Consider the following 12343-nt stretch of genomic DNA (forward strand, 5'->3'; position numbering starts at 1 on the left):
CTTTTTGTAATTCATGTACCTGAACACCCAGATCCCTCTGTACCACCAAATTCTGCAATTTCTATCCATTTAAATAGTACACTATATTTGTATTCTTCTTGTCAAAGTGAATAAGGGACTTTAGTTAGGAGGATAGATTGCAGAAGCAGGCATTGTTTTCCTTGGAAAGATTGAGAGGGGATTTGATAGAGGTGTTAAAAATCAGGAGATTCTCAGACAGATGGCAGGATTTTCCAGCCATGCTTATCCCAAGTGTAGAAAATCCCACCCAAGGTCAACAGACCTTTGCATGGTCTGTCCCCGCCCGCTACGATTCCCGTGGCAGGTGGGATGGGAAAATTTCGCCCAGAGTACCGAGAGAGAAATTGTTCCCATTGGTGGAAGGATTGAGAAATGGACATAAGGGATTGGCAGAAGCAGGAACAATGGAATCAAGAAAAACTTTATTTGCACAATGAGTGTAGGTTAGTGTAATAAATCTACTTCAGCAGTTAAGGGAAAAACAACAAAACATTTATTTACAGGTAAAGCCTATACAGAGGCTTGCAACCAGCTCCCAAAAAGGTTCTGGAACAGGTACCAGAGCTCATCAGGGTTTTCCCCCAACCCTGCTCCCCGATTGGTTCCGTGGGTCATGTGACCCTTACACTGCAGCTGGATTCTAAAAGGGACAATCACCACAGTTAGGATGTAGAATGCATTGCCTGAGGGTGTGGTGGAGGCAGGTGCAATCTAAATTTCAAAAGGGAATTGGATTATCTGAAGAGAAAGGATATGGAGTGGAACTAATTGTTGTCCTTTTAGAGAGTCACCGTGGACATGGTGGGCCAAGTAGCATTTTTCTGTGCAGTAACTGTTCCAAATATGCATAAGGAGCAGAAGTAGGCCATTCAGCCCCTCAAACCTGCTCCACTATTTAATGAAAGCATTGCTGATCTGATTGTAACCTCAAATCTGCATCCCGACTATCCCCGATTCTATGATTCCAAATGTGACGATAACACACTATTCACCTCAGCACTATTAGCTTGAGGCTGTCATAAGAAAATCAGAAACCCTCCAGATCTGAAACTCTCCATAAAGGAAGATCATTGAAAGATCCAGTTCCTGGTTCTCTATTTCCCAGAACTCAAACACATTAAATCCATTGAAAGAGTAGGTCAGACATTAGACATCAACATAAATATACACAATGGTCATGGGACTCTGGGCTTTATAAATAGAATTTATAATCTTATACTTCCCTTGGGTATATTGGCAAATGGGGGAGGGTGGCGGGGATGCAGAAAATTGGATGTACTGCCATGGGCACCATTTTAGGTGCCCACTCACCTGCCCAATCCTCCCACCACAATTTTACTCATGGCAGGGGAGGCATTGCATAGCCTGCCAACCTGTGGGTCAATTGAGGTCCATCAGTGGTGCATTAATGAACATTTAAGGACATCGTCCCACTGCTCTCCCCCAAGCAATTTTCCCATGGAGAGCAGGGGCCAAATGTGAACCATGAAGGCCTTTAATGCTCGAGATGATGGCAGTCAATTGATCTGTCGCCTGTATCAGCCCCCTGAATCCATTGGACGCCATTCCCCAAGATCTTCCCCCCCACACTTTTCTCTCCTCACCAGCCAGTCCATCCTGCCCACCCATCCTCTTGGCCCCATTGCTGAGGTCGGCCAGCCTGACCCCAGAAATAATTCTCCCTTCCCTCCAACTTACATTGTATCTGGCTCCAGTGATGATCATCCTTGGCAACAGACTGCAATCCAGGTAGTGGTCACGGGTCCCGGGGATGCTCCTGGGACCAGACAGCTGCCAGCTACTTGACTGGCCAGAAGCTCTAGGAGGCAGGGCATCCTCTTTAGATGGGAGCAGAAGGCCTGATTTGAGCCAATTGGGAGCCCATTGTACTCTAAGTGGCCATGAGGCGAGATGGTAGAACAGAGAGTAGGCTTTCATCAGATAATTATGCTAGGGAGCTGGGATCGTAGCCCACTGTAAAACCTCGACCATAGAGTACGAAAGCAAAAGAATTGTGATGGACCTTCATAAAGCTCAGTTTGGCTCCAACTGAAGTATTGTGTTGTAGTCCTTCGCACTGCATATCATGGGCTGTATCACAGCCATAAAATACAAAGAGATGTTCAACGCTCCATTAACTTCAGTGGGACCGAAAAATTCCACCGGCATAACATTCTGAAGAATGCGAAGGTTTCAGAGAAGGTGCAAAAAAGAATATGAGAATTTTTCCAGGGATGAGTGAATCCAGTTACATTGGAAAGACTGGGGAAAGTGGGGTTGTTCTGCTTAGAGAAAAGAAGGCTCAGAAGGGATTTTAATTGATGTTTTCAAAACCTTGAGGGATCTAGACAGAGTAGATAGAACCGTTCACATTGGTGGAAGGGTCAAGAACTAGAGTTCACTGATTTAATGTGATTGGCGAAAAAAATGAAAGCTGCATAAGGAAAATCTTTTTTACACAGCGAGCATTTAGGATCTGGCATGAATTGTCTGAGCGAGTGTTGGAGACAGATTCAATTGGGGATTTCAAAATACCTGAAGAGAAAAAATACAATCTCCTGTCATTATTTTAAAGTTCTTATGATGCATGTCAATTATGTCTGCCAACTGAACGAATCGAATTTGGTGCAATGGATTTTTGATTCTTGGTGACAAACCTCCTGGACTTTGCTGAAACTTCTATCTGCAGCAGGTATGGACACTCTGAATCAGGTCAGTTTGGGGATTCAGATCAGGTTGCAGCTTTGACTTTTACATCGGGGCCCGGTGGCACATTGGTTAGCACTGCTGCCTCACAGCAAGGAGTCTAACAACACCAGGTTAAAGTCCAACAAGTTTATTTGGTAGCAAACGCCACTAGCTTTCGGAGCGCTGCTCCTTCCCACTTGCAGCCGGCAGTTTGCGGTGTCGATGATAGTCATGATGTGGACATCATGACTACCATCGACGCCTCACAGCACCAGGAATCCAGGTTCGACTCCTGGCTTGGATCACTGTCTGTGTGGAGTCTGCACGTCCCCCCTGTTTCTCCAGGTGCTCTAGTTTTCTCCCACAGTCTAAAAGACGTACTGGTTAGGTGCATTGTCATACTAAATTCTCCCTCAGTGTACCTGTGGTGAACCATTGTTGGTTACCACCAGGAGTGCTGAGCCATGGTTTGGCCAGTACTATGAGTCTGTAGATATGTTACTGTTGGGGTTAGGGTTGGGCTGTTCTACCTGTTAATATAGTCCTATGGTACACTCCAGTTGTCTCCGCCTTCTGGGAGAGGTATAAAGGTCACTGCTCTGCCTGGTGACCCTTTAGTCTGAGATTGTATATTGTATATAGTAGCTCCGTTATTGTTGGCAATAAAAGCCTTTATTTTCCGGGTACATCCTGCCTCCCATGTGATTTATCGCGCATCAATTTTATTGCCAACAAGAAAATTCTTTTTTTGACAAAAAAAAACAAAAGAAAACCATGGAGCAAATGCTGAAACCCGAATGGCTTACGTTGGACCCACGTGCGGCGGGAGCATCGAACACTTTCGACCACTGGTTGAAGTGTTTCCAAGATTACCTCGACGCCTCCACAGCGGTCAACAACGACGCCGACAGACTCCAGGTCCTCCATGCGAGGGTAAGCGACGCTGTATACTTAGCGATCCGTGAGGCCCAAGACTACAAAGGGGCCCTCGAGCTTCTCAAAAAGCGATACAACAAACCGCCGAATGAGATCCATGCTCGACACCTTCTAGCCACTCGACGGTGGCAGCCCGGCGAAACGACGGAACAGTACCTGTGTGAACTTCAGCAGCTAGCCAGAGCCTGCAACTGCAAGCCAGTGTCGGCGGCCCAGTACATGAGCGACCTAGTTCGAGATGCGTTCGTGGCGGGAATCGGCTCGTCGTACATCCGCCTTCGGCTGCTGGAGCAAGGTAACCTCGACCTCACTAAAACCGTAGAGTTAGCTGATGCTCTAGAAATGGCCTCCAAAAGTCTGGAGATGTACCCCGACGACCGCGTGGGGACATTGTGGCAAGTGCAGCCACAGGCTCCACTTTATTCAGCGGGATCGAAAAACTGCGCGATTGCGTTTCCAGCCTCGGACCTGATGACGGCAGCAGCTCCAGGTGGCCCGCGGTGTTACTTCTGTGGGGGGGTGAAACACCCTCGGCAGCGATGTCCAGCTAAAGCGGTATTGTGCTCCGCCTGTGGCAAGAAGGGACATTATTCCAAAGTATGCCGGACCAAACCACTCTCCAAACACAGCAGTGCGGCGTGTGACTCCCCGGAGCCGGCCTCCTTGTCTTCTGCGTCTTCGAGGTCTTCCACCATGTGCGATTCCAGGGCGTCGCCATTCCTAACGATGGAGTCGCAAGACACGTGCGACCTGCAGGGGCCGCCGGTTTTGGCGCCATCGACCACGTGCGACCTATGGGGGCAGCCATTTTGGTCGGCACCGACCGCAAATGACCAGCAGGGGCCGTCATCAACCATCTTAGCTGCCTGCTGTTGCACCCACGATCCAACGGTGGCGTCAATCATCCTGGACCAGGCCAAGCCTCACAGACTTGACAAGTCCATGATGGACATACAGGTAAACGGACGCCAGATTTATTGTTTGTTTGACAGCGGGAGCACGGAGAGCTTCATTCACCCTGACACCGTGAAGTGGGGCGGTCTCCAGATTCGGACTGTCAAGCAGACAATTTCGATGGTGTCAAGGTCCCGGTCTGTCGCCGTGCTAGGGAGCTGCGTGGTCAACCTGACGGTGCAGGGCACGGTTTACGAGAACTTCAGGCTCCTTGTGTTACCACACCTTTGCGCGCCGATACTCCTAGGACTAGATTTTATGGTCCACCTGAAGAGTGTAACCCTGCAGTATGATGGGCCACTCCCTCCGCTTTCAGTGGGAGCTCTGCAGCCTCTAAATTGCCCAATGCGCTCCACATGTAGTCTCTCGACGCTCAGGATTACCACACCCTCCCTATTCCAGAATCTCGTGCCAGGCTGCAAGCCCATCGCAACAAAGAGCAGGCGTTACAGCGCTGAGGATCGGATCTTCATTCGATCTGAAGTTCAGCGGCTCCTCAAGGAAGGGATCATCCAACCTAGCGCTAGTCCATGGAGAGCGCAAGTCGTGGTGGTTAAGAATGGGAACAAACCCCGATGGTCATAGACTATAGTCAGACCATTAACAGATACACGCAGCTGGATGCGTATCCCCTCCCGCGCATATCTGACATGGTCAATCAGATTGCGCAGTACCGGGTGTTCTCCACCATCGACTTAAAATCTGCTTAACACCAGCTCCCCATTCGCCCAGAGGACTGACAATACACGGCCTTTGAGGCGGATGGTCGCCTGCACCACTTTTTAAGGGTTCCCTTTGGTGTCACGAATGGGGTCTCGGTCTTCCAGCGTGCTATGGACCGAATGGTGGACCAGAACGGGCTGCGGGCTACCTTCCCATACCTGGATAATGTCACCATCTGCGGCCATGACCAGCAGGACCACGATTCCCACCTTCTTAGATTCTTACGCACTGCATCTCGCCTGAATCTGACCTACAACAGGGAGAAGTGTGCATTTCGCACACGCCGCCTAGCTATCCTCGGATTCATGGTGGAAAATAGGGTCCTTGGCCCTGATCCAGACCGTATGCGTCCCCTCCTCGAACTCCCCCTGCCCACTAGCATCAAAGCACTGAGAAGATGCTTAGGCTTCTTCTCATACTATGCACAGTGGGTTCCCAATTATGCGGACAAAGCCCGTCCGCTCATCAAGTCTACCTCCTTTCCCCTAACAACAGAGGCTTGCTTAGCCTTTGCAGGAATAAAAGCCGACATCGCGAAAGCCACGATGCACGCTATTGATGAGTCCATCCCCTTCCAGGTGGAGAGTGATGCATCTGATTTCGCCCTGGCCGTCACACTTAACCAGGCGGGCAGGCCCGTCGCCTTTTTCTCTCGCACCCTCCAAGGCCCTGAAATTCGGCATTCTGCAGTGGAAAAGGAGGCCCAGGCCATTGTGGAGGCCGTTCAGCATTGGCACCATTACTTGGCGGGAAAACAGTTCACGCTGCTCACGGACCAGCGGTCCGTGGCGTTCATGTTCAACAACACGTTACGGGGTAAGATCAAGAATGATAAAATCTTGAGGTGGAGAATCGAACTCTCCACCTACAATTATGATATCATGTACCATCCAGGGAAGCTCAACAAACCCTCGGACGCCCTGTCGCGTGGAACATGCGGTAGTGTGCAGGAGAATCGATTACAGGCTCTCCACAATGACCTCTGCCATCCGGGGGTCACTCGGCTCTTCCACTTCATAAAGGCCCGGAATCTACACTACTCGGTGGAGGATGTCAGATCCATAACCATAAGCTGCCAGGTATGCACGGAATGCAAACTGCACTTCTACCGACCTGACAGGGCACACCTCATTAAGGCCACTCGTCCTTTCGAAAGACTGAGTGTGGACTTCAAGGGCCCCCTTCCCTCGACAGATCGGAACGTGTACTTCCTCAATGTGATTGATGAGTACTCACGATTCCCTTTTGTCATTCCCTGTTCTGATATGACCGCTGCCACGGTTATCAAAGCATTACGGGATCTTTTCACCCTGTTCGGTTACCCCTGTTATATCCACAGCGATAGGGGCTCGTCGTTCATGAGCGACGACTTGAGGCAATACCTGCTCTCATATGGGATTGCCTCTAGTAGAACTACGAGCTACAACCCAAGGGGTAACGGACAGGTTGAACGAGAGAATGCTACGGTCTGGAAGGCTGTCTTACTGGCGTTGAGGTCTAAAGGTCTTCCAGTCTCCCGTTGGCAAGAGGTACTCCCTGATGCGCTCCACTCCATACGCTCACTCCTGTGTACGGCAACCAACGCTACTCCTCATGAGAGAATGTTTTCATTCCCTAGGAAGTCTTCCTCTGGGACCTCATTACCGTCTTGGTTGACGTACTCAGGACCTGTCCTCCTGCGGCAGCATGTTAGGACCCGCAAGTCCGACCCTTTGGTTGAACAGGTCCATCTCCTCCACGCCAACCCTCAATATGCCTATGTGGCATATCCTGACGGGCGAGAGGACACGGTCTCGATTCGAGATCTGGCACCAGCAGGGGGCTTGGAAACCCCAGACGCTCCCACACCCCCAGTTAGGGACCCCCCGACCATTATCTCTCCTCCTGACACGGCGCGGGCAGTATCGGGACCACCACTTAACCCTCTTACTCCCGTGTACAGCTTGCCTGAGTCCAGGAGATTGTCGCCACCTCAAGGCGTGCTCGAGTCCAGCGGATTGTCACCACCTCGTGGTCTACCGGCCCGTGAGGAACTGGAGGAGTCACTGGACACCGCCTTGGAGAGAAGGTCACCGTGATTGCCTGAACCGGCGTCATCGCCGGTGTTGAGGAGGTCGCAGCGACGGTGCGGTCCCCCAAACCGTTTGAACTTATAGACAGATGAACAGTTGTTCTGTTTTTTTTGTGCCCCGCCGGCCTTTGTTTTCAAAGGAGGGGTGAATGTGGTGAACCATTGTTGGTTACCACCAGGAGTGCTGAGCCATGGTCTGGCCAGCACTATGAGTCTGTAGATATGTTACTGTTGGGGTTAGGGTTGGGCTGTTCTACCTGTTAATATTGTCCTATGGTACACCCCAGTTGGCTCCGCCTTCTGGGAGAGGTATAAAGGTCACTGCTCTGCCTGGTGACCCTTTAGTCTGGGATTGTATATTGTATATAGTAGCTCCGTTATTGTTGGCAATAAAAGCCTTTATTTCCCGGGTACATCCTGCCTCCCGTGTGATTTATCGCGCATCAGTACCAAAACTGGTGCTGGAGTGTGGTGACTAGGGGATTTTCACAGTAACTTCATTAGAGTGTAAATGTCAGCCTACATATGACACAAATAATTAAACATAAAACTTAACTTTGATTTGCATCAGAACAAGTCTTCCATCCATCTCTGATACAAAAGTTTAGGTCAGGTGAGCTTGGGTCTGCTGCAATCTCAGTTACCTGCTAAGCTTACAGGTTCCATAGGTCCTATTGTATAGGATAATCAAGGTTTCATAGCTTGAGATAAAAGATAATCAAACTGTTTATCCATTGGCTGAATTTTAACTGACCTTCATACAAAGAACCAGATATATGTTCTTTATAAGGTGGTCATACTTTTGCAATGAGTATGGAAGCTTGACAGTTTGTTCCATTTAGTCCTTTGGAGATAGATCTGTGGTTTAGATGGGGTTTAGATATGTTAATGAGATACACTGACAAGCTGAACTGCAGGAAATTAAGAGGTCGACTAAAGAACGGAAAACCAACTGTTCTGAACATGCTAAAAGAGAGAATAGATTTGGCCATCAAGTAAATAAAATAACCAAGAATTTGAAAGAATTAAATGGCCACTAATTCAATACTTTCTGTGAAAAGTTGTTTCAAATGGAGAGAAATGTAAAGGAAACAGAGGAACCGGGGTGGGGGTTGTTGCACAAATCTGATCTCCTTATCACATTTTCCACAGGGGCACAGTAAACTCACCTCCCCTTCACCACCTCCCTTCACGGAATTTAGACAGGAAGCTGACCGCCTGAGGGGATATATACACGCTTCTTTTCAAAGAAATGTTAGATCTTTCAATCTGTCCGGCCAGAGAGGAAATCTATTTGGAGAAAATGAAGCAAGTTCTTGTGGTGCTGGTCTGTCTCAGTATCGTCATCTTCACTGTTTCAGCAGGTGAGAGAGAATGTCATTGCGTCTCATTGATTATTTTGTTCTGTTTATTGCCTGCTTTTATGAAACCTTGTCACTGAAGTAAATCTTGTAAAGGAACAACTTGCAGATACTGCAGTCCTGTCAAACTGCTCACCTCTAAGTGAGATTTGAAAATTGTTTCAAATCAAATGTTTAGTAGTTGTAGCAATGCCACTTGTGGGACTCTATTGAACATATGACCAAATGTGAATAATACATAGCTGGATAGGTTTACTCTCAACAGCCACAGAATACATTCTAATTCTTGGTTGTTTGCTGATAGTTTCATTTTCTTCATGGGATTAAATTGATTGACAAGCGTGAAAAAAATTACCGGGAGGAATTCATAGTATTATAAAATTGTATCCAACGCAACTCAGTTTTGTGTTATCCGAACAACAATTTTGATTTAAAGTAATAATAATTGGTGGTTGGAGCTGGTTAGAATGGTTACAACGTTTCACTGTGTTTCAAAGCAACAAAACCCACAAGAACCACATTAACTTAAGAATTCGGTATTGGAATAGTGCTGGAGGTTCATTGCACCTTCTCCACCCATAGAGTAATTAACATACCAATATCCTGACACTGGTTTGTATGGTTCTAGTGTACTTTCCTTTCTGTATTGCTCTCTACTGACATCAGCAAGGATTATTCTACGTCTTTAGCAAGTGTTGTAATGAGCCATCGACAATGACCATTTCAAGACACTACTGATGGGTCATTGGACAGATAACCTTAACTAACACTGTGATTTCAAATGTTCTAATGTCCATACATATATATGCAAATGCTGTCTTATCATATCAGGTAGAATCATGACAAAGTATTGAAATCAGAATTCAGACCGTACCTCCATCAGGCCTACACTCAGTTTAAAAACTGTTCTTTAAAATAGGCATGATCCAAAAAATTAGATTTTGTAATTAATGATTAACAAAGTGATCAATAATATATCACTAATCAAAGGTTTAATGTTTATCTCATTACATCCTGTAGTTTGAGAATAGAGCCAATGTTTCGAGACAGAATGACCTGTCAGCAGAGTTGTGACTCGAAACATTGCCTCTATTCTCTCTCCACATATGCTGGCAGACCTGCTGAGATTTTCCAGCATTTTCTGTTTTTGTTTCAGATTCCAGCATCCGCAGTAATTTGCTTTTGACGTCCTGTCGTTTTATTTGTTAAGAACAATCGTTAGATTAGTTTATAAGGATGTCCCGCGTAGATTTTCCCTTTAAAAATTGCTTCTTGTACAAGAAAAAGCAAGATAGGTGTTTGCACATGTTCCTGAATATAATAATGATATTTTAAAGTTAATGTTGTGGCAATAGACTTGCAAGATATTTAGCACTGGAAATGGCACCATTTCAGGCAACATGTGCCAGTATCAAGCTGTCAGATGCAACGCAGCCAATCCATCAATCTGGTCTTAATTTGGTTGCTCCAGAATGTTCCTTTTCTTTCATTAACGCAGGGCATCACATGCTTTTTAATTTTAATTTCCAGTTCCTAATCCAATACTGAAGAGCTGCTGCCGGAATTACTCAAGTACAGTCCCTCGTTTCAAGAGAATTCAGGAATATGCCATTCAGGAAAAAGATGGTCGCTGCAGAATTAAAGCTGTGGTGTAAGTATTGAGAACAGTGGCTCTCTCTGGAATCTGGTATTACATGTCATTATTAAGAGCCTGAATCATATATAGTTCACACTGTAAATCTATTCTGATTCTTTTCAGATTCAAAGTAAAGAAGGGACGGATCTGCTCAGATCCAGATAATAATGAAGTGAAGAAGCTTCTGGAAAAACTTTCCAAAAAGGAACAGAGAGGATGAAGATTGATATTGATTCTCTGACTGATGAGGACACCACAATGGTCCAAAGAGGAAGAAAGTTTTCAACAAACGTTTTACTTCAAGTTCACTTTTTCACATTTTATGCCAGTTTCCTTGTCATCAGACAGTTCACAAATTCTATGAAGGTTCAAAGACGCCATTTGCATTTCTTGAATGGACGTCAATCAAGTTTGATGCCATTCTTTATTGTTGGTGCTGCTTTTACACATTACTGATTTGCTCATTCATTTTTATTAGTGCTGCAGATATGGAAGTTGTTAGAATATGTCAGACGCTGTATGGACAATTTACATTTTCCCACCGATTAAGAGTTGACATTTTCCCACTGCGCACCCAATGTTCTAACTTAGTTGACTGAAGACCGTGACCAATGTGGGGCATCAGTCTACAGCAATGGCAGAACTTGGGGGGTGGGGGGGTAACTTAGTTCAGTGACTTTTCAACCTGCGTGAGTACACAGAGTATTCTCAGGTTATTCCCTGGTAACGCAGTCACGTCATCAAATTCTGATTTTGTAAGAAAAATTAACTTCTGCCTTTCTGAAGTAGGGCTAACCTTGTCTCATTTCATTAGAAAATAACACTGGAAGATGAAACCCCTGTAATTACTGATACTTGGAGAAATACCCCATTTTAGCTGTGTGCACTTACAGAATGCTAGTCTGTTAAAATAATGACTTTGTAACGTATAATTGACACAACATATTAATGCTGTTCTATGTAAAACACAGAATTATAGCCAAAGTAACCCATTGTCAACAAAATAATAATCCTTTACTACATCTCAAATGTCTCCACTGACATGCATGAATAATCATTTTTATCATGTTATCATACTTCAGAAGGAGATCGAATGCAATCTGCAATGCAGATTTAAATGATCGTTGAATGTTTAAATTATTGTTTAGTATTACTTCTATTTAACTGTATTTTTTAATGTTTCTCAAAATCAGGGACTGCCATTAAAGTTTGATACATTCTATTATTTATTTTGCTTGTAATTTGCCTACATCTGTTTATCAGATTTCTAAAATATATGTATATTATGACCATAATATATATATATATATAAAATTTCTTCAATGACTTGTCTTCGTTCTCCATTATTAGCCTTTGCTATAACACAATCTGGGAGTTCACGCATTTCCAAAATATTTATGGCTCAATTTAAGTTTAAAATACATCTATAAAACACATATACCCCAAAGAGTTTGAACATCTATTTACCTGCTTGATTTATAACACTTGAACTAATTGTTTCAATTTCTTTTCTTAGTTGACACGTATGCCTAGATTCAATGTAATGATAAAACTATTCTGCTGAATGGGAACTTCAATTAAATGTAATTAAGTGGAAGGCAACCTGGCTGCTTGTTCTCATCTGTTTGGAAGATTGATTGGAGGGGGGATTGGAGAGGAGGAAGGAGAGGGAATGTTTATTCAGAAATTTCTTACAGAATTGGCACCATTTGGCTGAAATGTCATTGACCGCTGGAAGCTGAGGGGGCAGTTGCAATGCTGAAGCACCTAAACACATAACAGCACAAGAATTTTCCACTCTGATGTCCTTTTCTTTTTGATGCATGAAGTAAAATTAATAGTTTACACAAGGTATTAACTAGGTTCTAAAAGACATTTTTAGAATGCGGATGGATAGAAGAGATCTGTTTGCAATTTCACAGAATCCCTGCAGTGGGCTATTTGGCCCATCGA

General features: G+C 45.3%; 1 protein-coding gene across 1 annotated transcript; it reads left to right on the plus strand.

The window, feature by feature from the left end:
- The first annotated feature begins 8676 nt into the window (after positions 1–8676).
- On the plus strand, positions 8677–11549 carry LOC144484341 (C-C motif chemokine 28-like). The gene is made up of 3 exons (XM_078202882.1): positions 8677–8757; positions 10285–10405; positions 10514–11549. The coding sequence occupies exons 1-3, from the start codon at positions 8697–8699 to the stop codon at positions 10608–10610; spliced, it is 279 nt and encodes a 92-aa protein (XP_078059008.1). The 5' UTR covers positions 8677–8696; the 3' UTR covers positions 10611–11549.
- Positions 11550–12343: the final 794 nt, after the last annotated feature.

This window comes from Mustelus asterias, chromosome 3, assembly GCF_964213995.1.
Source record: "Mustelus asterias chromosome 3, sMusAst1.hap1.1, whole genome shotgun sequence".
Lineage (NCBI taxonomy): Eukaryota > Metazoa > Chordata > Chondrichthyes > Carcharhiniformes > Triakidae > Mustelus > Mustelus asterias.